At 32.4% G+C, this 26,764-nt stretch overlaps 3 protein-coding genes across 6 annotated transcripts; all 3 read right to left on the minus strand.

Annotated features, from left to right (window-relative positions):
• Positions 1-690: 690 nt before the first annotated feature.
• LOC130991631 (superoxide dismutase [Cu-Zn]) lies at positions 691-3,493 on the minus strand. Of its 3 annotated transcripts, none has more exons than XM_057915946.1 (8): positions 3,295-3,493; positions 2,510-2,604; positions 2,321-2,422; positions 2,110-2,205; positions 1,842-1,873; positions 1,667-1,742; positions 1,262-1,315; positions 691-919 (listed from the first exon to the last, which is right to left on the minus strand). In XM_057915946.1, the coding sequence occupies exons 2-8, from the start codon at positions 2,583-2,585 to the stop codon at positions 897-899; spliced, it is 459 nt and encodes a 152-aa protein (XP_057771929.1). In that variant the 5' UTR covers positions 2,586-2,604; positions 3,295-3,493; the 3' UTR covers positions 691-896. The 3 variants fall into 3 exon arrangements, with proteins under 3 accessions (XP_057771929.1, XP_057771927.1, XP_057771928.1); XM_057915944.1 differs by having other exon boundaries at positions 3,254-3,445; XM_057915945.1 differs by lacking the exon at positions 3,295-3,493 and adding an exon at positions 3,132-3,258.
• Positions 3,494-13,504: 10,011 nt separating this feature from the next.
• LOC130991632 (acyl carrier protein 1, chloroplastic-like) lies at positions 13,505-16,113 on the minus strand. The gene is made up of 4 exons (XM_057915947.1): positions 15,741-16,113; positions 14,929-15,021; positions 14,673-14,795; positions 13,505-13,822 (listed from the first exon to the last, which is right to left on the minus strand). The coding sequence occupies exons 1-4, from the start codon at positions 15,804-15,806 to the stop codon at positions 13,697-13,699; spliced, it is 408 nt and encodes a 135-aa protein (XP_057771930.1). The 5' UTR covers positions 15,807-16,113; the 3' UTR covers positions 13,505-13,696.
• Positions 16,114-19,479: 3,366 nt separating this feature from the next.
• On the minus strand, positions 19,480-22,673 carry LOC130991634 (mediator of RNA polymerase II transcription subunit 31-like). Of its 2 annotated transcripts, XM_057915948.1 has the most exons (5): positions 22,368-22,673; positions 22,195-22,292; positions 20,292-20,382; positions 20,026-20,104; positions 19,480-19,908 (listed from the first exon to the last, which is right to left on the minus strand). In XM_057915948.1, the coding sequence occupies exons 1-5, from the start codon at positions 22,409-22,411 to the stop codon at positions 19,627-19,629; spliced, it is 594 nt and encodes a 197-aa protein (XP_057771931.1). In that variant the 5' UTR covers positions 22,412-22,673; the 3' UTR covers positions 19,480-19,626. The 2 variants fall into 2 exon arrangements, with proteins under 2 accessions (XP_057771931.1, XP_057771932.1); XM_057915949.1 differs by lacking the exons at positions 20,292-20,382; positions 22,195-22,292; positions 22,368-22,673 and adding an exon at positions 21,094-22,188 and having other exon boundaries at positions 20,026-20,103.
• Between the last annotated feature and the right edge of the window lie 4,091 nt (positions 22,674-26,764).

The following is a 26,764-nucleotide window of genomic DNA, read 5'->3' on the forward strand; positions in this document are numbered from 1 at the left end:
AATTTTATAGTATACTACATTAGTACAGTATATATTATCGAAGTAAAGTAGAAATTGCGACATAAATTGATCGGTTCGATAATTAGAGCATCTGCATTGGGTTACTCGACGCCCCTTACTCGAGTAGTCCAATGCAGGGCTTGCCTACTCGAGGGCTACTCGTTTGTTCGAGTATACCTGATGCCCCTTAAATAATGGCGCATGTTCTACACGCGCCCTTATTAAAAAAAATTAAATTCAAAATTTGAAATCGGTGGCTTTTGGCAGAATTCAATTTTGTTTTCTTTTTTTTTTTCCGGTCAATTTTTAGGATTTTTATTTTAATACAATTTTAATTATTAGTAAATTGTGTATTTAAATTTATGCAAACTTAAATGACAAAATAGAAAAATCAAAACTAAAAAAATCAAGTAGGCTATCAAGTAATCTCAATAAGGCCTCCTTACTCAATATTATCCCCTCTTATCAAGTAAGCTATCAAGTAGGCTATCAAGTAGGCACCAATGCGGATACTCTTAGGACGGGTTTGAGTGGAGGTGGTCGAGCATCATCACAAAACATTTGACTAGCATTTGCTAAATATTTGTGCTATATTCAACGAAGGTGTCGAACAGACTTCAGTAATTCTACTACTAGGAGACGCATGTAAATATTTTGAAGAAACACATTGACATGAGCTAATCCACAAAATGCAACGAAGATCAAATTTTTATAGGCCACTCAATACCACAGCATTTCTTGATCAAATTGAAGTACAAAACATCATAGATGAAATTCAATCCAACCTAACAAGAAACATTTATTCAAAAGTTGACATAGAGTGTATTTCTCACAAGTAACTGCAGGAAAGCGCGCAAGCCATGAGTAAGTAGAGTGCACCACCAAGTTTGCTCAGTTCAACCCTGAAGGCCAATGATACCTGCACAACAAATGCAACGACAAAGTTAGCTGATGTCTTCTGCTTTTTCAGCATCCATTTGTTTGTCATTGTTTTCGTACACAGATTGCAGCAAAGGTGATGTAAAAATTGAACCTGTATCTGTTTGTTGGGGTCATGATATGAATGAAATACAATAATTATCAGAATGATGACAATTCAACGATTCTCTGAATATGTATACTTTGCTGCACATATGGTTGATTATTGTATTCTTTGGCATATGGATGTGTTTAGTCTTTTACCCAGATATACATATCACAATTGAATGTCGTCGCGTCTCATGGTTCAATAGTACAAAAAGATGAGAAATTTATTTCTTACCACAAGCAATTCTACCGCCAGCATTGCCAGTGCTCTTGCTCAATTCATGTCCACCTGAGGTAACGGAGAGAAGTTAGTGAAATATTGAAAAATAAAGGAGATTAGGGAGCAAAAAAGTAACCACAGAAAAAACAGGTTTATACTGTGGTGCTAATGAAGGAATAATATATTCAAATTAACTTTATGATAATGCTTGCAAATTTGAAGTAGGTAACTAGTTAGAGCTTACAATGATAACCAAAACAGAACAATATTAACAAATGGTTTTCGTAGTTGAGTCAATCCTCTCCAGGAGTTTGAGAGGATGAAGGAGGGGTTAAGGGTATCTTTCATGTTTTCTTTTTTAGGACATGCTGAGTTTATACGAGTAAATTAGTAAGCATGGAAAATGGAAGGGACACGCACCTTTTCCAAGATCATCAGGATCACCATGAACAACAACAGCTCTTCCAATGATGGAATGTGGTCCACTCAGTGGGATCTGACAAAAAGAAAAAAATAAAAGGATACTTATACACTTGTCACTTGAGCAAGAAAATAACATTAGATTTTTATAAGGTATTGTGACCAAGAAACACACCTGCTTGTCAACAATGGTGAAAGATGCTTTGCCTGAAACAAGAAATCAGAAGACCAATAGATATATGTTAGAGTCAGAATGCTGTTAAGATAACAAAAATGTCGTGCTTCACGAAAAATCACAAGCATCAAAGAGAGCATAATGCACAAGCATATCAAGAAAGGTAAAATAGAACATGGCCTTCAAGTTTTCCTCATCAAGAAAATATGCTATAATCCATGATAAATAACTGCCAATAAATGTGAAGACTAGGAACTTGAACTCTTACCATCTTCTCCAACTGTGATGTTCCCAAGGTCACCAGCATGGCGATTATCATCTTCAGGAGCACCATGCTCTTTGCCAGCAGGATTGAAGTGAGGTCCTGAGATTGAGATACCACGAACAATTTCAATCAAACAAAAAATAAAAAAACAAGAAAGTCAATGCAGCCAATACAGATATAACAGAGCCACCAACAAGTATTGCAAGGAAGTTACCAGTTGACATGCAACCATTGGTGGTGTCACCAAGGGCATGCACGTGAAAGCCATGGAGTCCAGGCTTAAGACCAGAAACGTTTCCAGTCACGGTTGTTGGACCTGATGAAAAACAATAGCAAAACACTAAGCATCCATTACCCGAACATATAGTGATACAAAAACTGATTTATTGATAATGATAAATACCATCTCCCTCCTGAGTGAAGCTGACGGTGCCACTCACACCCTCGCTGCTGTTAAGAACTACGACAGCCTTCACCATTGTTATCTACTTATGTGATCTACAAAATTGAAAAGGAAACACCTCAATAATCTTGTGCAAAAGAAAATACCATCACAAAAGCAAGGATCCAATGAAATGGTTAACAGAAACATATCACTTAATATTGCAAATAGTACAAAAGATCGGGATTAAATTGGTAATCTAGCATCAATATGCTACAAAATGCCTCAGAAACGATCAACTCATGCTATGAAAGACGAAAAATCCATCACTTAAAATTACACACCATCTTTCATAAGAACTTTCATTTCTTACAGCATGAAAATTTGTTTACTATTGCCAAATTCAATTAAATAGAAAAGAATCGACCGCAATTAAGCACAATACTGTCAAACCAAATCCGTAGAGATATATACTCGAACATAACATGAAGGATCCAAATTATTCCAGCATCCAAATTCTATTCAACTCTTCTAAAGACAGATTGAATCACACAAAATAGACGAACGAACTTGAAACTAAATCAATCTACAACAAACGATTAACAAAAGGAGAACTAATGAAATAGCATAGTCGGATTCAAACCAGATCAAAAATAGCTTGAAAAATAAGCAGAAATGAATCAACAGATCAAGTCAAATTCGCATTTTGATTCAAACAATCCGAACAATGAATCGATAAAACAGGATTTAAAGCTACTGAAACACCTGCAGATTCTTTCTCTAATTTTTGTATCGAATATTTTTACCTCAGAGCACCCCTGATTGAAGTAATAGAGCTGAGGGAGAGGGAGAGAGAGAGCGAGAGTGAAATACTGAAATGGAAGATTCTAGTTAAAATTCAGTGTACATGAAAGAGAGGGTAGGTCAAGGCCATAATTTTCAATTTATTTTCATTTTTAATACTGTCCTTTATTTTATATGTAAGTCAATAAATGACCAATGTGTGGTCATTGAATATAGCGCCGATCCTATTTGTATCCCCACCTTAATACACGCGCCAGCGCCAGCGCCACGCTCTTTGTTGAGTGTGAAGGCTCAGCTTGATTTTTTACCCTATCTATCTATAGGAATAGTAATTATCACATTTTTTTTAAGAAAGTAATTATTATCACATTTATTTCTATTTTGCACTATAATTGTATTGCCGACTAGCGTTTTTACTTCGATGAATATAATACATGCGCCTTCCATAACCAAAAAATAACATAATACTAAAAATCTATATAAGTAAATATTAACCGCCGAAGAAAAAAAAAAAAAAAGGAGAAGAGCGCACAACAAGTCCACAAGTGTGCTACTTGCAATCAGGGGGGCTAGAGCCCCCCCCAAATTTTGAAAAAAAAAAAAAATTATAATATGTCTAAAAATGTTGTTATTATTATTATATTTGTATTTTAGTAAAAAAATGTCTAAAATGTATTGAATGCCCCCAAAAATTTTTTAGTAAATGTTGAACTATATTATCAATGAAAATGTTGTTATTATTATTATTATTATATTTGTATTTTAGTAAAAAATGTCTAAATGTATTGAATGCCCCCAAAAAAATTTTTAGTAAATGTTTTGAACTATATTATCTATGAAAATGTTGTTATTATTATTATTATTATTATTATTATTATTATATTTGTATTTTAGTAAAAAATGTCTAAAATGTATTGAATGCCCCCAAAAAAAATTTAGTAAATGTTTTGAACTATATTATAAATGAAAATGTTGTTATTATTATTATTATATTTGTATTTTAGTAAAAAATGTCTAAAATGTATTGAATGCTCCAAAAAAAAAATTTAGTAAATGTTTTGAACTATATTATCTATAAAAATGTTGTTATTATTATGATTATATTTGTATTTTAGTAAAAAATGTCTAAAATGTATTGAATGCCCCCAAAAAAAAATTCCGGGGGCTACCGCCCCCGAACCCCCGTAACAGTTCAGCCCCCCCCCAAAAAAAATCCTGGCTCCGCCCCTGCTTGCAATAGTTAATCGGAAAAAAAAGGGAAGCACACCAAGTTAGCAAACGTGCTACTCATAGTAGCTAGAGCTGCACAATGAGCTTCCCTAACAATTATTTACATTTATTTTCGTATTGTCAAAAGGGTTAACTCAAGTTGCTAAAATGGTCTATACTATATTAATATATACTGAATATTTGTTATTTTTACTACATGCAATGTCACACAAATATGGCGAGATTGGAGGCTTGGAGCTGTTTTAAATTGCAACAACTTTTGGAGCTAAAGATAGCACAAAGATGGAGTTGGCTTAATAATAATAATTTTTTTTAAGTACAAATTAAGAGCACGTGGTAGGTTAGACATTGTTAATATTTGTGTTTCATTTCAAATGAAATCACTATTATTTTCAGGCATACGTAATAAATCATATACTGTTTTAATACTTCAACATTTCATTCATTTTTGAAATAAAATCAATCATATCCAACCAAAAATAGTAAGATATCTTATTTATAAAGGTCATAGACTCATGGTAGCATGAGAATTTGGGATTCAGGTGAATAATAAGGAAAAAATTGTACAAGAAAATACAAGGATTTATAAATGTGTTTTGCTAAATTTCTTAAAGATTATAATTAAGAGAGTAGAAATTAGGTGCGCGTGGTCTTGGGGGATCTGAGTCATCTGACTCAAAGAAAAAATTGCAGCGAGCTTGCCATTGGTGACCGGCGAATACTTTTGTTGAATTTAATTTTGATTGAAGGCGTGGAATGGATCACAGTATTATTGGGCCCGATTCTACTGGGCTTTGTTTGGCAAAAAATCTCTAAAATAAGCCCAAAACCTCCTGTATAATTAATTGCCAAATGTATAGTCACGATTCACAAAAGCTGAACTAAATAAGATATCTTTGGTAGAACTAATTTTGTTTTTGGAAGAACTTGATACCATATCTTTCCTACTCCCTCCGTCCACGAAAAAGTGCCCCATTTGGGTGCTGGCACGGGTTTTAAGAAAGCTGAAAAAGGTGGTGTAAAGGTGGTGTAAAAGACTAAAAGGGTAGTGTTAATGTATTGTGGTTACTTTTACTAATCTTGCACTAACTATTTGGCATTATTTTATTAGGTGAAAATTCAGAAAATAAATATATAAATAAAATGGAAAATAAATAAACTGAAAATTCAGAAAATAAATATATAAAAAAATGGAAAATAAATAAACTGGAAATAAATAAATAAACTGAAAATTTAGAAAATAAATAAATAAACTGGAAATAAATAAATAAAATAGAAATAAATAAACTAAAAATTCGAAAATAAATAAATAAATAAACTGAAAATTGAGAAAATAAATAAATAAACTGGAAATAAATAAATAAATAAGTAAATAAACTGGAAAATAAATAAACTGAAAATTCAAAAATAAATAAATAAATAAACTTGAAATTCAGAAAATAAATAAATAAATAAACTGAAAATTCAGAAAATAAATATATAAATAAAATGGAAAATAAATAAACTGGAAATAAATAAATAAATAAATAAACTGAAAATTCAGAAAATAAATAAATAAACTGGAAATAAATAAATAAATAAATAAATAAAATGGAAATAAATAAACTAAAAATTCGAAAATAAATAAATAAATAAACTGAAAATTGAGAAAATAAATAAATAAACTGGAAATAAATAAATAAATAAGTAAATAAACTGGAAAATAAATAAACTAAAAATTCAAAAATAAATAAATAAATAAACTTGAAATTCAGAAAATAAATAAATAAATAAACTGAAAATTCAGAAAATAAATATATAAATAAAATGGAAAATAAATAAACTGGAAATAAATAAATAAATAAATAAACTGAAAATTCAGAAAATAAATAAATAAACTGGAAATAAATAAATAAATAAATAAAATGGAAATAAATAAATAAATAAAATGGAAATAAATAAACAAAAAATTCGAAAATAAATAAATAAATAAACTGAAAATTGAGAAAATAAATAAATAAACTGGAAATAAATAAATAAATAAGTAAATAAACTGGAAAATAAATAAACCGAAAATTCAAAAATAAATAAATAAACTTGAAATTCAGAAAATAAATAAACTGAAAATTTAGAAAATAAATATATAAATAAAATGGAAAATAAATAAACTGGAAATAAATAAATAAACTGAAAATTCAGAAAATAAATAAATAAACTGGAAATAAATAAATAAATAAATAAATAAACTGGAAATAAATAAACTAAAAATTCAAAAATAAATAAATAAATAAACTTGAAATTCAGAATATAATTAAATAAATAAACTGAAAATTAAGAAAATAAATAAATAAACTGAAAATTAAGAAAATAAATAAATAAATGGGATTAATTGTGTGGGTTAATTGCATAGATTAAATAAAAGTGTGGATTTATTAATGACATAAGTTGTAAATAAATTGAAAAGTAAAGGGTATGAATGTCCAAAAAGGTAAACAGGGCAGTTTTTCGTGGACAAAAAAAAAGGGGTAAGTAGGGCACTTTTTCGTGGACAGAGGGAGTATTAGATAATAGGACTTGGAAACAAAATATTCTGCTCATACTTTCTATTTGAGAAAGGTTTCCAACTTTAATCCTGCAGAAGCAAGAAATTTACTTTCCCGTCTCATTACAAATATCACATTACTTTTGGACACGAAGGGAGTAATATTTAAGAGAATATTGGGCTGTTTCTTTTTTTCCTTTTTTTTGGGGGGGAGTTGATAGTGCTGATTTGTTAGCATAAAACTAAGTTGGCGAAAATATATATATATAGGGGCGCGCTCCAGTGAGACCCCCTATTTTTCGTGTAACATGAGTACAATGAATAAGACATATAATACTAATGAACAAAACGTATATCTAATGAACAAGATGTATATACTGATGAAAAATAAAATTTAAAAAATTTGTAATGAACAAGACATATATACTGATGAACAGGGCCGTATATACTGATGAACAATGCAGTATATACTGATGAATAACAAAATTTAAAATATTATGCTCCCTACAGGATTCGAACCCTGCGAAAAAAATCACCCTCCAGATACAATATCAGTCATAGGATTGATAAAATAAACGCACCAGATCGTGCCCTAGATCTCACTAAAATTAGGGGGTCTCATTGGAGCGGCCCCCTATATATATATATATATATTGGGATGGGAGAGCGGTGGGGTTTGAACCCTAAATCCCGTTATTCACATATAAGAGTTTGCACGTTCGGATGTCCCCTTGGAGATGCGAAAATCCTATTCTTTTGAGTTATGAATGTGATAATAGGGAGGATAGAAATTCGCATCGTTTGAATGTCTCTTGAGAATGCGAAAATGTTATTCCTATGAATGTGATAGTGGGGGAAAATGCTACTTGTGCTCTTTCATAATTATTATTTAATCGCCTTCAAATTAATTATTAATTAATTAATTTGTTCTTAGTAGCTCTGTTTGAATTTCTAATTAACATTGCTGTCGAGAGTAAAAAAGAATATAAAAAAATTAGCCCAAATTGAATAATTATGTTATATATATTTGTCATTAGTTTGAATTAATTTAATTAAATACCTGACTAGTACATTTCCCTCTTTGATATGTAAATATCTGATAAATTGTAAAAAAATTCAAAATACGACCTACTGAGGTTGGAATTCGAATCTAAGATAGTTACATTGATTTCCTTATATTAATGAATGTTTTTTCACTTTACGTAAGATGTTTTAAAGGAACAGGTGGTCTCCACAGAAGTTTTTGTGTTCAAGCAAATACAAAATTATGCAAATATCCATATCTTTTTAGGTGACTTGAACTCTCATCCTCCTATTAATGATAGAAAAAACATCTTACTAATAAGTGAATTCTTTTTACTTTACTTAAGATGTGAAAAAATCGAAAATTATACAGCTATGTAATGAACCCACCACATAAACAATAATTGAACCACTTGTAAAGTTTGTGGTATCTAGGTTTAAAAAACCATTAATTCAAGCATATATTTCACACACTAAGTGCAGCCCATCACTATACATATATTATATAAAGGGACAGAATTTAAAGTACCCACTTTTATAATATGTCTTACAAAACTACCCACCCAAACCCAAAGTCAAAAAGTCAAAGCCTGACATGCTTGGTTTTTTGTAATACGTCCAACTCACGTCACTTTCACAATGGATTTAGTTAAATATGACTCTAAATCTGAGGACACGTTAAAATAATAGCAATTGTTGGATAAAAAATTTATAAAATCATATATTATGAATCAAGAAAACATAATAGAGCTTAAAAATTCACTATTATGTATATTATGCAACAAAAAAATATTATGAAACAAATGGCGTAATTAGCCGCCACAAATTCATAGCCGTGAACAGTAGCCGCGCATATTTGGTACCGGCGGCTACTGTTCACAGCTATGAATTTGTGGCGGCTAATTACGCCATTTGCAACAAAAAAATATTATGAAACAAATGGCGTAATTAGCCGCCACAAATTCATAGCCGTGAACAGTAGCCGTTGCAAATGGCGTAATTAGCCGCCACAAATTCATAGCCGTGAACAGTAGCCGTCGGTACCAAATATGCGCGGCTACTGTTCACGGCTATGAATTTGTGGCGGCTAATTACGCCATTTGTTTCATAATATTTTTTTATTGCATAATATACATAATAGTGAATTTTTAAGCTCTATTATGTTTTCTTGATTCATAATATATGATTTTATAAATTTTTTATCCAACAATTGCTATTATTTTAACGTGTCCTCAGATTTAGAGTCATATTTAACTAAATCCATTGTGAAAGTGACGTGAGTTGGACGCATTACAAAAAACCAAGCATGTCAGGCTTTGACTTTTTGACTTTGGGTTTGGGTGGGTAGTTTTGTAAGACATATTATAAAAGTGGGTAGATTCCCCTATTCACAGTTATATAAATACATAAACAAACATACCCACCCACTGGCAAACAAACCTTTGTCTCATATCCCTCACATGCCCACATGCATTCCCATTACACATTCATCACTACCCAATTATCACAACCAAAACTTTTTGGCACTTCACCCCATATTGATCCCTCTCAATCATTCCCATTTCATTATATCATCAATCACTCCCAACACTAATCCCTCCTAATCCCTCCCCTCCTCCCACTAATCATTACCAATGGCTTATCCCAACCTCTTCATCACTACACTAATCCTATCCCTCACACTATCAATAACAATCGCAACACACCAAACATCATCTCTAGAGATTCCCACAATCTCCGCCGCGCCGGCGGTTCTGCCGGACCCTCCGCTCCCTCCGTACACGCCGCTGTCGCCGGACATCACCCCCCTCCTGCCGTCCCCCGGCGGCGCCGCCGGCACCCCGGGATCGTCCATGCCGACGATCCCCTCCACCCGCAGCCCGAACCCGGACATGCTCGACCCGGTCGGCCCGGATACCGCCGTCGCGCCGTCGGGCTCGCTCCCGGAATCCTCCGCAGTTAAGATTCCGATCAATGTGTGTGGAAGTGGATTCTTTTTCGGTTGCTTTTGGTTAGTGGTGTTAATGATATGAGGAGTTTGTTTTTTTGATGAATATTCTTTTGCTTGTTTTTGCCTTTTTGCCAACTTTTTTTTTTTTCAATTTTTTTTTCGTTTTTGATTCTTGAAGTATATATCAATAAAACGATGTTTGTTATGTCGTTATATTGTTGTTGGAAATGAACATATATTATTTACATTATTATTTGTAATTTGAGCGATATAATTTAATTTACATAGATATATATGAATTAAGGAAATAAAATTTGACTAAAAAATTTGCAATAATTGAAGAGCGTGCTTTATAAAACTACACAGTTGAATTGTTTTCTGTGGGAATCTTCGCTGTAGTGTTAAGTAAAGTTTTTCTCTGCGGAAAGTTGGTTTTTTCAAAGTTTCTTTAATAAAAAGTAGAGAAAAGGGTGTTACGCTTTCCAGGTAAGTGAATTTGTCGCGACTTTTGAATAATAGTACTATATAATAAAATTGTTTTTATTTAATGGTTGATCGATAATATATTGTTTATACATAGTGGCAGATGAAATTTTAGTTTAAGCATAGACATAGATCAAAGTGCACATGTTTGTAGCAGATATGATCAGTGCTGTTGCTCAGTGCATCTTATCTTTTTATATTATGCTTTAATCTTGTGTTTATTTTTATTCGAATTTTTGCCGCATTTATGATTGTACATATAAATTTATGTGTGATCGAAAGTGAAATATTATAGGTAGATATAAGTAATTAGGCTAATCTCTCCCACTTTTGACTGTTGGACCTACCCATCATCATGATCTTTGACCGCGCCGCTCAAACATTTCTTAGGATTCTAGATGATTCAAAAGATGATTATTTAATATTATTAATTTTTTTTTTAAAAAGATGCAATTAAAGTAATAATGTCCCGTTATTTTTAGACACGAAAATTTAAAAATATAATTAATATATAAAATGAGTTAGTGGGAGAGCCCATTGTTAATGTAATATTTTTAAATGATTAATTTTTAACTTAAAATGATGTGAAATTATTAATGGGACGTCTCAATGTAGTAATTGAGATATTATTAGTGTGACAGAGAGAGTATTATAGCACAAAAGAATTTGTAAATTGCAAAGTTTTTTTTAGAAAATAAATTAAATTAGAACTCAAAGAAGCCTTCAATTATATATTAAAATATTAATTTTTTCAAAAAAAAATATTAATACATACAGAATACGAGAATGATGAGTTAAAATTATTTTAAAATATGAAACATCTTCAAATCGATTTACTTTTTTTCGTGATATGAAAATTAACTATTCTAATAATTTTTAAAATAGTTTTCCACTGATTTTGTATATCCGGACAATATAAATGTTCCAAAAAATCTTCTCAAGTTCTCATACTCTTTACTATTTTAGTTTTTTGTTAATTTTTAATTACGTGTTATGATGCCGTACCTATTTTATGTGAGAATTAATTGTCTATTTATTTGAAGTTTGGTTTTGTTCAAATTTTTTGTTTCATTGAATTATTCCAAAGCATTTGGGATCAACCTCGTTCAAAACTTCGTCCATGATAAAAAATTATTAGCAAATTTAATTTGTTTGAATTTATTTGGTGAATTGGTTAAGCAAATGAACCGTACTCAAGTTTAGTAGCATTCAAAAGTGTAAATCCAAAATCAACTGAATCAACCTAAAATGCATAATCTTTAATTACATAACACGGGAAAAAATATATAAATCATTTATATCAGAACTTATATTTATGAAACGAAAAGTCTAGAAACCATTTTTTTTTAAAGAGTAAATAATCTAGAAACCAAATTCAAAAGAGTAAAAATTACACGTCAAAATGTCCCGCCCTGTACCGACCAAGCCACCCATTTCTTTATCAAGATTTTTTTTTTTTTTTTTGAGAAGTCTTTATCAAGATTATTGAAATTTTGAAATACACTCGTAACTCAATTATTGATGCTGGAATTATTAAAAACTTGACCTGTTGGAATTCTATTATAGTGTGAATTTAAGCAGCACAAATGGGGCATTTATAATTGTAGATGGGGTGAGAATTAAATAAAAATATATTAGTAAATGAGTTAAAAATGTATTATTACTCCTTCCGTTACATTACAAATGTCTCATTACTTTTGGGCACGGAGATTAATAAATGTGTAGAAAGTAAATAAAATGAGTTGGTGGAAATTGTTTAAATATTAGGTATAGAGAGATAATATATTGCCGAAAAAGAATGAGACATTTGTAATGGGACATCTCATTATAAAAAGTGAGACATTTATAATGGGACAGAGGAGGTATGTTTTATGGAAATTGGATTATATATTTGAAATATTTTAACAAACCTATATAATTGAGACGGGGGAGGGAGTATTTTATGTTTAGTAAATGTAAATGGAAGTAATGACTACTCCCTCCGTCTCATTACAAATGTCTCATTACTTTTGGGCACGAATATTGAGAAATGTATTGAAAGCAGATAAATTGGATTTGTGGAAATTATTTAAATATTAGGTATAAAGAAATAATATATTATCAAAAAAAAAATAGAATACCTCATTATGAAAAGTGAAACATTTGTAAAGAGACGGAGGAAGTATTTTATTTGGCAAAAAAATGGTCCACGACTCAAAGTGATAGAGAGATTATATAATTAGTTACCTTTTCAAATTCTTCTATTAATTTCAATTGTATACATATATAATAAGGGAGGAGGATAGTCAATATTATTATTTCCTATGTCCACAATATATTTGCCACATTTTGAATGATGTGAGTTTTAATAAAATATGAGGAAAGTTGTTAGTGAAGTGAGGATCTCACTTTAAATGTGAGTGAAGATGTATGGACCCTACTATCATAAATGGAAGTGTCAATTTTTTTGTGAACGGACCAAAATAAAAATTGTGATAAATTTATTGTGAACGGATGGAGCATATTATGAACGGAGGGAGTATATTGTGAACAGAGGGAGTATAATAATGCTTGTTTTACGATTTGATCCTTTACATATTTTAGTCTCCATATTTTATTTGTTAACATCTAGACATCGAGTGCTACTTAGCTTCATATATGTTAAAACTATCATCTTGCATTAGTCTAATAATAAAGTAATTACTGCACAAGACCAAAAGTCTCAAGTAAGATTTCTATCACAAAACTTAAAAAATTCCATTTATCCAAGGTAAAACCTCAACTTTAACATAAATGAAATCAGAATTTTAATTCAATAAATGTAACACGTTCCTCCAAATCAAATCAACACATCAATAAAGCTAAACCACCATCAAACTAAATCCATAGCAATAGAAAAATGAAATGCTCAAAAACTTCTTATTTGAGGCTCAATTTATAGCTTCAAAGAGAAATTCTGGACTCATACATGACTTACACTCAGTTACCAATTCCTTGACTAATGACAATGTGAAAACAATAGAAATAGAAAAGAGAAGTTCAAATATAATTAATAGAATCCAAACAAGAAAGACAAAGAAAACGAGCTAGCCTTCAAACATAAACAAAAAAACCAACACCATGAACTCGAGGTGAGGGTTTCTCATGAGACAGCAACAAACATTGATTGAAATATATAATTTCTTGCTACAGAACTTTCCTAGGAAAACCTATTGGTTCAGCACTTCTTCTCCAAGAGCGCCTCGATGAGATCAGCTGCTTCTTGAACGGTGCTGATGCTCTGGGCGCTCTCTTCCTCCACACAGATTCCAAACTCCTCTTCAAGTCCCATGACAATCTCAACCTGACCATCAAGAACAGTCGCATTCAGTATTGCAATGAAACAATGACCATAAAATATTTCATGTTTTATGAGGGTAAAGAGTAAAAATAGATAACCAGTATTTGTCCTGGTGAATTAAGCAGAAATGAAATGTTATGTGACAAATAGTTCAAGATGCAAGAAATTTGATAAAGAACACTTTGTATTTTTTGGTAACATAATTGCATTACTCTTTCATGTAGTTTAATTTTGCAGTATATATAGTAAAGGATAATTGACATATAGTCGAAAACTGAGTGTATCACAAAGCGTTACAAACAAAGAAAAAATGTAAAAAGTATATTCATATCACTACTATTGCTCAAGCCAAAAGAAGAATATGTAATTTGAATAACAAATTTATAAGGGCGTGACTAACATCTCTATTCCGACAAACATCTTTCATTGTAAGTAAGAAAATGCCCATCATTATTGTTAAATGATAAAAAATTGATGCAACAACTCTTGTATTTTGCACAACCACCATGAATTTAACCACAAATGCTGTTCATATACCATTTTCAAGAATGACACTCAACTGAAGAAGTAATTAAAGTAAAGGATATCTACATCTAACAACCAGCACCTCAGCACACAATTTCTATAAACAATTACTAAAACTTGTCAAATGCCCCACCACCTATGGGATCAAAGGAATGCAGGTGAAATGCTTAACAATAGGTAAAATTAAGTTCTTTTTTTTTCAGAAAATGGGGTTTGTTTCCATTATCCATGTACAAAAAGGTTGATAAAAAGGTGAAATAATCCCAAGAGATTAGACACGCAGCAATAAACGCTTTATAACACCCATAGTTGACATAAAAGACTTTACCGTGTCGAGAGAGTCAGCACCGAGTAGAGAAAATTTTGACTCTCCATTGACATCACGATCATCAGGAAGAGCCAGTTGTTTCCTCACTATGTCGACCACTTTCTTTACTGTCTCTGGTTTGGCCTGCTCCATAGAACCATGGGGTATTATTCATAATATCATCAAGTCCAATGAAGAGACCAAGTCTCAACAACTGGAGGCTTGACTCGAAAACAGATATTTGTAGAAACAATAGATCGACAATAAAAATACTTACTGCACAGGCAACACGGAAGCGAAGAACAGGCAATCGCCGAGATTGGAAGCCATTCCCGGTGAATGACAGTGAAGCCTTCTTCAGATTTGAAACCTGCAGAAAACGCAATAGCATCAGTAGAGATCAAGATTCAAAGCTCATATATGGATAAACAAACTAATTGAATGATGTTATTGAATTCCAAATTCTTTTACGCAAGATATTTCGTTCATAATTCTTTGTAAAAGCTCATTCACAATGTGCTCAAAAAAATTACAAGTAACAGAACATTCTAGAATGTTTAACGAAGCAGCAAATCCAAAACACACATGCTAAAACCTCAGACATCTAAGTCAAAACCCTACAAAAAAATAGGACAATTAGAAGATAATTAGGGGCTGATACAAATAATCAATTTTGCACATCTTCAAGCTAAAAAGTAGATCTGAAGACTGAAAACCAAGCTCAAGAAGCCTAAAACCCTTCTCTAAAAATATTTATTTCCGATCGGTAAATCAATAGATAGTAAAGGCAAAAGAAAAGGTGATCGCTCTAGTAGCTCAATAACAAACCACCCATTTTAAATTTTCAATATTTCACTAGAAAGCTCAACGATCCCATTATATTCTTCACAATAACTCAAGATCAGATTTTGTCTCAGCAAAATCACATAAATTCCTACTAAATATCACAAATAACAAATAATCAGAGCTAACAAGATGCACAGAAAACACACCAACAAAAACACACAAAAATAGCAACAACAAAATCAACCCAAACAAATAAGCATAACAAAAATTCATATAAGCCAACAGAATCGATGAGAAAGTAACCTGATTTTGCTTGATTAAGCAAGAAACAGATGAGAACTTAACACTGGAAGCAGTAACAGAGGCCATTTTTTATGGGATCAAAGAGAGCGGATCTGAAAATTAGAGAAGAAAAAAGGGGGGGTGGCGGAGAGCACGAAGTGTGTGAAGTGTGAGATTATAAATGTATATATATAGTGATTAATAATATACAAATGTGAAGTACGAGAAGAGTGTTGAGCTGTTATTTTATAGCAGCTGGTTTTGTATTTGAATCTTCTTTGAAGGTATCGAAATGGGAGTTGTTTGGTTGCGGGGATAGTGGGCTTTGTTTTGGTTGTTGGGTTATAGGTTGGATTTAGCATCTGTAGACTATGGGAAAATAATATTTTTGTTTCACCTAATTTTTTTTTATCAATAAAATAAATAAATAAAGGTAGCCCCGGTACCAGTGGTACCAAAATTAGTACATGAAAGGTAGCGTGTTCTCACGAGAGTACCACGTTGAAAAGGATACACTCGACTCCACAATTTGGAAAATCTTATTCCAGCTCCACAATCTACCCTTAATTTCCAACACAAGTTTTTTAGTATCCCAAACCTTTCCTTTCAAACCTGCTGTCATTCCTCCCTTTCCACACAATCCAAATAGTCCCCACCCAAAGCGCTTGAAGGAATTTCCTGTTCTTCTTTACTCTGCCACCGTAAATAAAGGACATGAAATGATCAAGCAAGCGACGAGGTCTTGCCATTTTGATATTTAACCACTGCTGAATTTGATCCCACACAAGCTCAACTTTCGGGCAATGTAGAAAAATATGCTCAGCTGTCTCTTCACAAGCCACGCAAGCATTGCACCATCTCTCTTTAATTTCAATCAGAACATTCCTTTTCAACAGATTATCGCACGTCGCCAACCTGTTTCTCAAGCTTCTCCATGCAGTCACCCTTGCCTTATGAGGAGTCGGCGCCTCCCAAACTTTATAAGTATGAGTAAGAATTTAAAACTTTCTAATATCTATTAGGGTTAATTATGAAATTTATCACAATCTGTATGCATTTTATCATTTGTATTTCAATCTTTAAATTTTTAAATGTATATTTTATTTTATTTTATTTTTTATTTATATCAATTGTATCATTAGAGCTCGTCTCCGGCCATTGAATCGTGATGTGGGGCGTGGGCGTCAGAGGATGGCATATTGTTTCGCATGTCGCAAAATAACATGTCACCCTTTAACGCATCATGTCATAATTCAATCATCGAAGAATAGCTCTGACGATAAAATTGAGACAAATTGAAAAGATTGAGATATTCAATAAATTTTTAATGTGGATAGAATCAATAAAAAGGGGTAAAGTTCCGAATAGATTTTATAATTAACTAAATATTTTAATATAATATCTATATGACCTGGCCTATAATATCTATTTATTTAAAATATCTCAAGAATATAAAATTCATCGTAATTAACGATAATTAATTGATAGTATTATAAATATAGAGGAGTTTTCGTTTTCATGCATGACGTTCCCATAGTGAGAACCACTCACGCTTATACGAAGGATTGCATAGGAGATTTTGTGTTATAAATAAACAACACATATTTTTTCCCAGACGTTTCCTACCTATATTTAGGTCTAATTTCAGGAATGGTTCAATATTTAAAATATTTGTAAATATTTATGATCTTTGGATGAAGTTTCAAGTACGAAACAAAATGTTTTTTCTATAGCGAATATCCAACTAAATTCAATGAAAAGTTGAAAACACACAATTTGACCAATTTTCATCATCAATATATTAAATAATTTTGTAAAAACGTATAAATTGGAAAAAGAAAACATGGCATTGTAGCAAAAAAGAAATTAGAAATCTTAAACTATCATTTTTCCTACACCAAGCTACAAAATTTGTATGTTATGATTTTTTTTTCTTCAAAATATTACATAAAAATAATTAAATGTCGAAATCTAAGTCTTTGAAAAATTATTTATTTATTCTTTTTGTGGTCGAGTCAACCTACTCTTTTGATTCACTTAATAAAATCGATCCTATTCGTCTTGAATTTATTATGTGTAATAGAAAAATAACGGTGCTGATACGACTACTTAACAACTGGCATCACATGAAGATAACGCATGATAAACATATGTCTATCAATACCCCATATATATCTTAAAATTTATGGAAGATGTTGATTGACGAAAATGATAGTATACTACCATTATTTTTGGCCAATTTGACTATTTCTTCTTCCTTTTAAAAAAAAAAATTACAACAGATATATAATATATATAATCAAATAAGTAACTTGTACGCAAGCGGGACATTCAAGCGGGATTGAATCCAAGACCTCTCACAAATAATAGTGTTTGGGTGCCTCAGCTTTGCCACTTGAGCTCGACCTCATTGGCTTCTCTAGAGGTTGTTTATTTTGCGCATTCCTTTTGTTGCCATTTATTGAGTAAACCTTTTGCTACCATTTTAAAATTTTAATAAAAATGCAAAATCGTATTTAGATAAGTATTTATTAAAAAAAATTAATTTTGAATATAAACCCCTCCAAAATAATAATTTATTCGATTTTATCTCACAATAGCTGACATTGTATTGAGATTAAGAGGAATTGGGGAAATCTTCCAATTTTCAACTTTCAACTTCAAATCATACCACATATTACAAAAAAAAAGGTTTGTACCATTCATTTAGTACAAATAACCTATTAGTAATATTTAATATTTCATCCCTCAAAAAAAAAAAAATCTGCCTTATAAAAATTACTTACCTAATAAGTTAGATTAGTGTGATTATAAAAATAATTAGAGTACTTAGATTAGGCAAAAAGGTTTGTACCATTCATTTAGTACAAATAACCTATTAGTAATATTTAATATTTCATCCCTCAAAAAAAATAAAATCTGCCTTATAAAAATTACTTACCTAAGAATAAGTTAGATTAGTGTGATTATAAAAATAATTAGAGTACTTGTCTTAGATTAGGCTATGTCATTGAAAGATTGATTAATACCTACCTTAAAATAGATTAGATTAGTGTGACCCTACAATTAGAGCATGGGGTTCGTTTGCGGGCTCGAGCCCCGCCCCATTGCCAAGTCGACAAGCCTGATAGGGGGCTTGAAGCAAAAGCCGAGTGTGAGACGTATTATGTAGAGGATGAAATCTACAATTTTAATTTTTATTGCACACGTCAATATGTAGCAAATCAAATTACCGTCATTATAGCTCACACTATTCAAAATCAAACTTCGCGGGATAACCCAAAAAGAAATACTACTCAATTCGCGGGATGAAGGAAGTATTAATGAAAATGACGGTTGTTTTGAATAAAACTAATAGTAATGAATAAAAGTGATAGTTATTATGAGCCCATGGCGAGGGAGAATACACGTAAGTGTGTCTCATGTTGTCGACTAGGGTGAATTGAAATAGAACGAAGAGTTTGTAAGAGATTGATCGAATTTTGTATTTATATTTTGTATTTTGGTTGGAAGTTTCCTCTAGATTCATACCCCTACACACGTGTACAATGAATTTGTTGAATAAGTATATATTGATCCTTTATTTGGACAATGGGTTTTTTAATTAAAGCAACTGCAATTATTTTCAAATAGACATCCAAGTGGTGTTGACTTTAATTTGGAAACGATGTATTGAAATGAAACATCCAAATAAGTAAATGTCGCATATTAAAGTGAAGTGAAACGGATTGAGTATTTATCATAAACAGAAAACAAATGGTGATCAATGAAAAAAAATATAATAATACAACCACTGCTGATAAATACACCTTTTGAGTTCAATAAAAGATTCTTGTCAAAAGACATATCAACATACACAATATTCAAGTTCATGACCTAACTATTGATATGCCCCAAATAGAAGAGGTTACCTCCTTTTCCTTCTTTCGACCCCGCTACTTTTTTGGTCGTTTTTGACAAAAGTAGACCCAGCGCACATCCCATACTGCATTGGCGACGGAGCCTGAGGCGGAGCAGGAGGGATGCCGGAAGCAGCAGCTGGGATGGTAGTCGGTGGCAGTGCCGGAGGGGCTGCAGAAGCTGGGTTTGCACCAACGGAAGACTCTGGAAGTGGCTTCGGGAGAATGTGCTTCAACCGGTTGTTTCTGTAATTCTTCCAGAAGTAAAACTGTTGCCTATGCGCCAACTCCTACGAGCAATCACAGATCACATGACGGTGATTAGAACCGAAGAGGCCGCCTCTATATATTTGAGATTTCACAAGAGTTGAAATGAAAGGAAAATTCGTAAGTTCATAAAGTAAAACCTTGTTTGCAGGATGTGCCATTGCGTTTCTGAAGTTTACATTCTGCAAAAGCTCGAGAAAAAAGAGGCAATGAGGATACCTGAAAAAGGAGCAAACAGAAGTATCTAAAATTAATAAGTGCATACGGATTAAAGAACGAAGCTGACAAGTAAGAAGCATGTTATGTTTTCTTAATGCTTATAACAAAAACAAGAATACCTTTATGCATACAAAAGTGGGACCAAGATAAGTAAGTGGTGACTTGAACTTGGAAAACATATACTCACATAATAAACTTTAAGTACTCAAGCCTTTGCAAATATTGAAGATATTTCAGGTATCCGATAAACGCCCCATCTTCAAAGTACCTGTTTTGAGCTAAGGGGGGTGTATTCGTTCAGGAATTCTGTAGAGATTTTAAAAATCTACAGATTTCACACAGATTCTTCATGTATTTTGGAATTCTAAACAGAATCTGTACAGATTTTGATGTGATTTTTACAAATTTGAAATCTACCATCCCAGCGCTCGTTGGAGTTAATTGAGCGTTGGGACAGCTCCTAGCGATCACTGGGTTTCAAAAACTGTGAACGCCCACACACACACACACACAAAATTATACTACGAGAAGATAGTCAAAGATTTTGAGGGAAGGCATGTGCTGCTGTGCTGCTGCTCGTACCAAACATGGCCAACTGCTGTGCTGCTGCTCATACCAAAAAGTGCTTTCTAAACAGTAATTTTAGCGATAGCAATGAGTCAGTTGCCAGCTGCAAATTGAAGTTAATTCCCAGTGTGGGAGCTAAGTAGCTGTTTCTCTACTGAGAAGAGCTCCACCACCTCTGCTTTAGCTTCAAGAGATTGTGGATAAAACAAATGGATACAATCCCCATCAAAATCAGCACTAAGGGGACCGCAAATAAGAGGATTAATCTTGACTGTATGATCATCGTGAATGTAAACTGATAAAGCTTGTAGAGAATGTTTGTGCGTGGTTGGTGGTCTATTAATGAAGACAATATAACCATCCATTATCCTACGATGCACAACCTGACCAAGCCTCAAAAACGTATGCCCATTTGAGCCTTCCCTCAGTGAATATGTCGACTGACCATCCCTGTACGTTAAGCATAGCTTTTCATCCACCAGCTTCTGTAACCATTGCCCACTGGAATTCGATGTTAGTGTAGCAAAGTTGTAATGGAGAGAGAGAACCAAGATATGTAGCATAAGTAATCAGAGAAGCATATCGCATTTACTTAAAAAACAATCCTTAGATTGGTTGTAATAAAAGTCCTTTTCACACTTCAAATTGCAATAATAGGGTTCTCAAACTCTGAATACCACCTGTTACCTCATAAAATCTACACCATTAACATTAAAGCAGTCCTAAATTTGAGAGAAATGTGTAGATCACTACACAATATAGAGATTAGGGATAAGATCATATACTTGAGATATTGCTGGAAAATATATTCCAATACTAAGGGCAAGGAAATCTTTTGTGTACCAAGAAGAATCGAATAACAAAGGTCCTCAACAGGTCAAATTCCTCCAACAAACCCTATTGTCAATCTTTTTCTCCCAGTTATCTAATCTCTCCACTCAACAAGAAGTTATAATGTACACTAGTGCACATAAACTTAGACAAACATATTAGAAATACCATGTGGCCCTTTTGGTAGCACGCGTTTTTAAGAAATGTAGTGTCCAAAAATAGAAAGGGACGTACCCAAATGGAAAATTACGCATGTTTTTAGCAGACAGAGTACTAAATTCTACAACCAAAGTTCGAAGTCCAACCAAATCATCAACCTAAAGCCATCAAATTATCACAATTCTAGCTTTCAATCAACGACCTTTCAATCTTACCACAATCAATCCCCCCCTGTTAGTATTTTACAACTTAGAATTTTTATACAGAAAGTCCACCACCTACCATCAGATCTTCAAACTTAAGAAATTACTGATTTTCTTCAACCTGAATCCAGCAAATCAAATTACCGCCATTACAGCTCACACTACCCAAAATCATACATCACTCTTTTATAATTTTGTTACAGCCCTCGAATTTCATAGGGAACAGAGCATTTCTGCAGCCTTTCAACACATAAAGAGATTCAACTACTTCACAAGTAACCTAATTAATTAGTTCCTACTATATAGGGCAAGAGCGAAGGAATTACTTACAATGTATATAGGTCGGATTAGAAAGGCACTGGACAAATTCGAGCTCAAGCAAAAAGCGCTGGCGGTCATCATCTGGATCCTTGTACACAGTTTTGGGCCTGTAATCGAGCAAATTTTCATCAAATATTAGCAGTCAGTGGAAATTCGGAGCAAAAATAACTTTGGAGGCTTACGGCGACGGAGGATTTGTTACTAATTCCATAGGATCGTACGCCATGGATGAACTTCTAGTGGATCTGTTAATGCCGGACCGAGCCGACGAAGAAGGAGGGCCGCGCGCTGGCGTGCCGCACGGACTCGTGCTGGACACGGCCGTTGGTGCCGGGCACGGAGTGGAGAAAGGTTCTTCGCGTGTGAAGCACCAGCGGAATTATAAAAAAAAAAAAAAAAAAAAAAAAAAAAAAAAAAGGAGAAGAAGAAGAATGTTGAAGAACAGCTGGCTATGGAGGAAGTTGCAGAGAAGAGAAGAACAAGTGTGAGGCGGCCCACACGGCTGGGTAACATTGCGCTAATTTTGTTGGGTTTTTTTTGGGCTTTTTGTTGACCTGTTTAATTTTAAATGGACTGACATGTCGAATATACTAATTCTGAATTATTTCATTAATTTTTAATTGTTAATTTTTAATATAATTTTTTATTTTAATAATATAAAAAACTCATTTCAATAATTGCATCATTATAATTATACAACTCTGCAGATCATATGAGGTTTAATACTCCCTCCGTAACATAACAAGTGTTTTAATTTCTTTTTTTAAATTGTCCGATAACAAATGTCCTAATTTTAAAATAAGAAAATAAGCTCCATCAGCTTTTACTTTTTTTTTTCTCAAATTTTTCTTACCTTTTTATCTTTAATCATCTTTACTTTAATTTTATTACTCTCACAAAATAAAAGTGAACTTTATCACTTTTTATTTTTTACCTTTTGATCATATTCACTTAAACTTTCATGTCGAAACAAACTATGACACTTATTATGAGATGGAGGGAGTACTTCGTTAATAATTTTCTTTTTGCCAACAATAACAATTAAAAGGAAAAAGTGCAAACAAAATTGTTCCTTTATGCTACTCCATGAATGATTGTGAAAAAGGTAACTCAAATAGTAACACTTTTTGACTAATCATATAGTATATTTCATTTGGTAGAGCATTAACTTATGGTCTCTAGCTCTGTCTCATTTTAGTCGTCTATAATATGATTTACAATTTTATTTATAAAAGTAAAGCTTACAAACTCTACTCATAATTAATAGTGAGAATCAAAATTCTATTTACAATAACACCCACTACATCAACTACTATTCATCATTTTTTTAAAATTCTTGACGTCCACAAAGTGAAAACGATATCATGAACGGAGATAGTATACATATATAAATACTCCCTTCGTCCCGTAAGAATGTATCACATTTTTTATTTCCTTCCGTCTCATACGAGTATATCACTTTTATATCACTATATAAATATATAATATGATCATATACTTTTAAAGTGCTCTTAATCATCTGGATTATACGTTGCTATACGTTGTTTCGAGATTAATAGTATGATTTTATTCTAATTTTGACCACTTTGTCTATATATAAGATGACTAGTGTATAACCCGTCGAAATTCGACGGGACTTTAAATTATTTATAGTAGTATTTATATTATTTTTGTATAATATAATTAATTTTTAATTAATTTAAATTGACGTAATAGAATTTACATTGCACTAATCTCAACTATATTCATCAATTAAATGATAACTTTTTGCTAGAATAATAAAAATACTTTTTATATAAATTTTGTACTCCCTCTGTCCCAGTCCAATAGGCTCAGTTTCATTTCTGGGACGTCCCACTCCAATAGGCCCAATCTTATTATAGAAATAATTAGGGCTTGTGTAAGTGTAAGTATGAGGATTAATTAAGGGAGATATACTCCTAATTAAAAATGCTCATTACACACTCAGCCCATTCACTGAACTTATTCACAAGCTCTTTCTATCATTTCTCTTTCTACTCAAACCCTAGAATCGAAAAGGCGCCGCCCCTTCTTCAACCTCCGCCGCTGCTCCTCCACCGATCAACCGCAACCCACCTCTTCGATCTCCCGCCGTGATGTGTACTCCAAAACCCCCTTCGATTTGTCCAGAATTCAACCAATCCTTGGTTGAATTCGTCGATTCCGAGTCTCTGAGCGGTGGTCACGTCTCCGACTCGCAATTTTTTGATGGTTGTGACTCTCGTATAAATCTTGGTGGCTACTTCCCATGTCTTCCTCGAGAGGGTAGAAGGAAGGCGGATCGACAGGCTAGGAGGAAGGCGCGCGGTTCGACATGCTAAGAGGAAGGCGGTTCCTGTGGATCTATCGGAGACCTTCGTCCCGGAGTCCGAGCCACCTGATGCGGTGGTGGCTGTAGAAGATGAAGTGGTGGCGCCTGAGTTGGAGGAAAAGGCGGAGCCTCTGCCCTACTGATTCCAGAGGATTGTAGATCGGTTCACTAAAAATATGGCGCCTTTTTTTTGGTGTAAACAGTCGCCAATTTTGGGTGAAAATTTAATGAATTAGCCGCCTTTTTAAAATTTTCAGATTGAAGTGTTTGATTCAACCGCATATTTCAATTCCCATTTTATTTTAATTCACTTAAATTTAATGAAGAAGGTATAAATGAGATAAGGAAGAAAAAATGATTAAGGAAAAATAAGGGAATACTTAAAAGCTTAATCTTTAATGGACCACACTACTTATCTATCAAAAAGCAAGTTTCTTAATCTTCGTGCCTAAAGCAACTGAGCCTATTGGGTTGGGACGGAGGGAGTACAATTTTTCTGTATTGACGGATAAGAATTAATATAAGATCTCATTTGTAATCTAAGCATCATCTCATCTCAAGTTTGTAAGAACATATGATCATCAAGAACTTAAAAAACAATATTTGACTTTTGAACGCGAAACTTTTTAGCATTATCTCGTCTGGACCCTAAAATATTATACATGATTTAATGCGTCAATCGTTTGAATGTCACTATCTAATGCTTTAATTAGTATTTTCATTAGGAGCTTGAAAGACCAAGGCTGACTTGTGAGATTACACGATCTGAAGATTGTGAGATTATAACTAACTTCTAATCATCATTTTGTATGGAGCTTGAAAAACTATAACATGCTTTTGTGCATCATCTCATATTAAGCTGAAAATACCATAACTGAGTTTCAAGCATCATTTCGTTTGGAGTTTGAAAAAATAAAACTGGCTAATGAGCATCATCTTGTTTGAAATTTGAAAGACCATATTAAAATCATCTCGTTTGGAGTTAACTAAGTTCTGAGAATCATCTCGTCTAATAGATAACAGTCTTGCAATTTTTATTTATTTATCAGACGTGTTATTTCTTAATTACTGAATAGGAATTTGTTATTTAAAAAAATGCAGTTAAAATTTAAGAAACAGGAAGTCTTGAAATATATATATGAGTATTTTTATTTATCAGCAGTGTTATTTGATTTTGTAAAGATCAACAGTGTTATTTCTTAATTACTGAATAGGAATTTATTGTATTTATGTTATTTTAGCAGTAACGTCATTTTCATCTGTGCAAAATACTAAATTTATTTCGGCTTAAAAAAATAGAGTCCGTTAGGATTTTTTTTCTATGTGTATGTTATGATCCCAGATTTTAAATTATAGTGGTACTCTATAAGTTAAAATTTAAATTCGACCAGTTTAAAAAAAGCATAATCATGAATCATGGATAGTACTTTCCAATAAATATGAATATTGAGAAATTAACCATGATGATTAATTACGTTTCAATGTAATTTCCATTCATATATTTCTATTTGAATTTGAACGGCGATTTTTAAATTACAAAACTTATTTAGCATTTAGTTAAATTCGACCAGTTTAAAAGAAGCATATTCATGAATCATGGATAGTATTTTCCAATAAATATGAATACTTACCAATAAATATGAATACTTACGTTTCAATGTAATTTCCATCCATATATTTCTATTACTAACATCTAACTTGACTTTGCCCGATCCAAAAAAAATAGCATTTAGTCACATTCCTTTAATTAATTGCACTACAATAATCTATTTTCCTTATAATCAACCAATCACCCACATATGATGTATTTTTAATCGAAAACTCTAAGACTACACAGCTTTATAATTAACGAAAAAGAAGATATAATATGAGTGAAATGTAAAAATAGCCATAAAAATATACTCCAAGTTAAAACAAAAGACTGAAAACCTTCCCCTCGTAGATAAAAAACAGAAAATCACAGAAAATATACTCCAACGTTTGAGTGATTAACGCTGATATGAAAATCTTAATTAATGATTAAGATTGCCTTAAATAATTAAATAGATAACTAAACGGTAGATTACTAAGAGATTAGGAGATAATAGGCGTGAAGCAGAAGATTTCAAAGAGCACGAAATGGAGATTTTCAAAGAGCACGAAATGGAGATTTTTTAGAGCGCCATGTAGGATAGAGAATCATCGTGGGCTCTCCAATATGTAGGATAGAGAATCATCGTCGAATTTCAATTATCGGACACTTCAAAA

This window comes from Salvia miltiorrhiza, chromosome 7 (genome assembly GCF_028751815.1).
Source record: "Salvia miltiorrhiza cultivar Shanhuang (shh) chromosome 7, IMPLAD_Smil_shh, whole genome shotgun sequence".
Classification (NCBI taxonomy): domain Eukaryota; kingdom Viridiplantae; phylum Streptophyta; class Magnoliopsida; order Lamiales; family Lamiaceae; genus Salvia; species Salvia miltiorrhiza.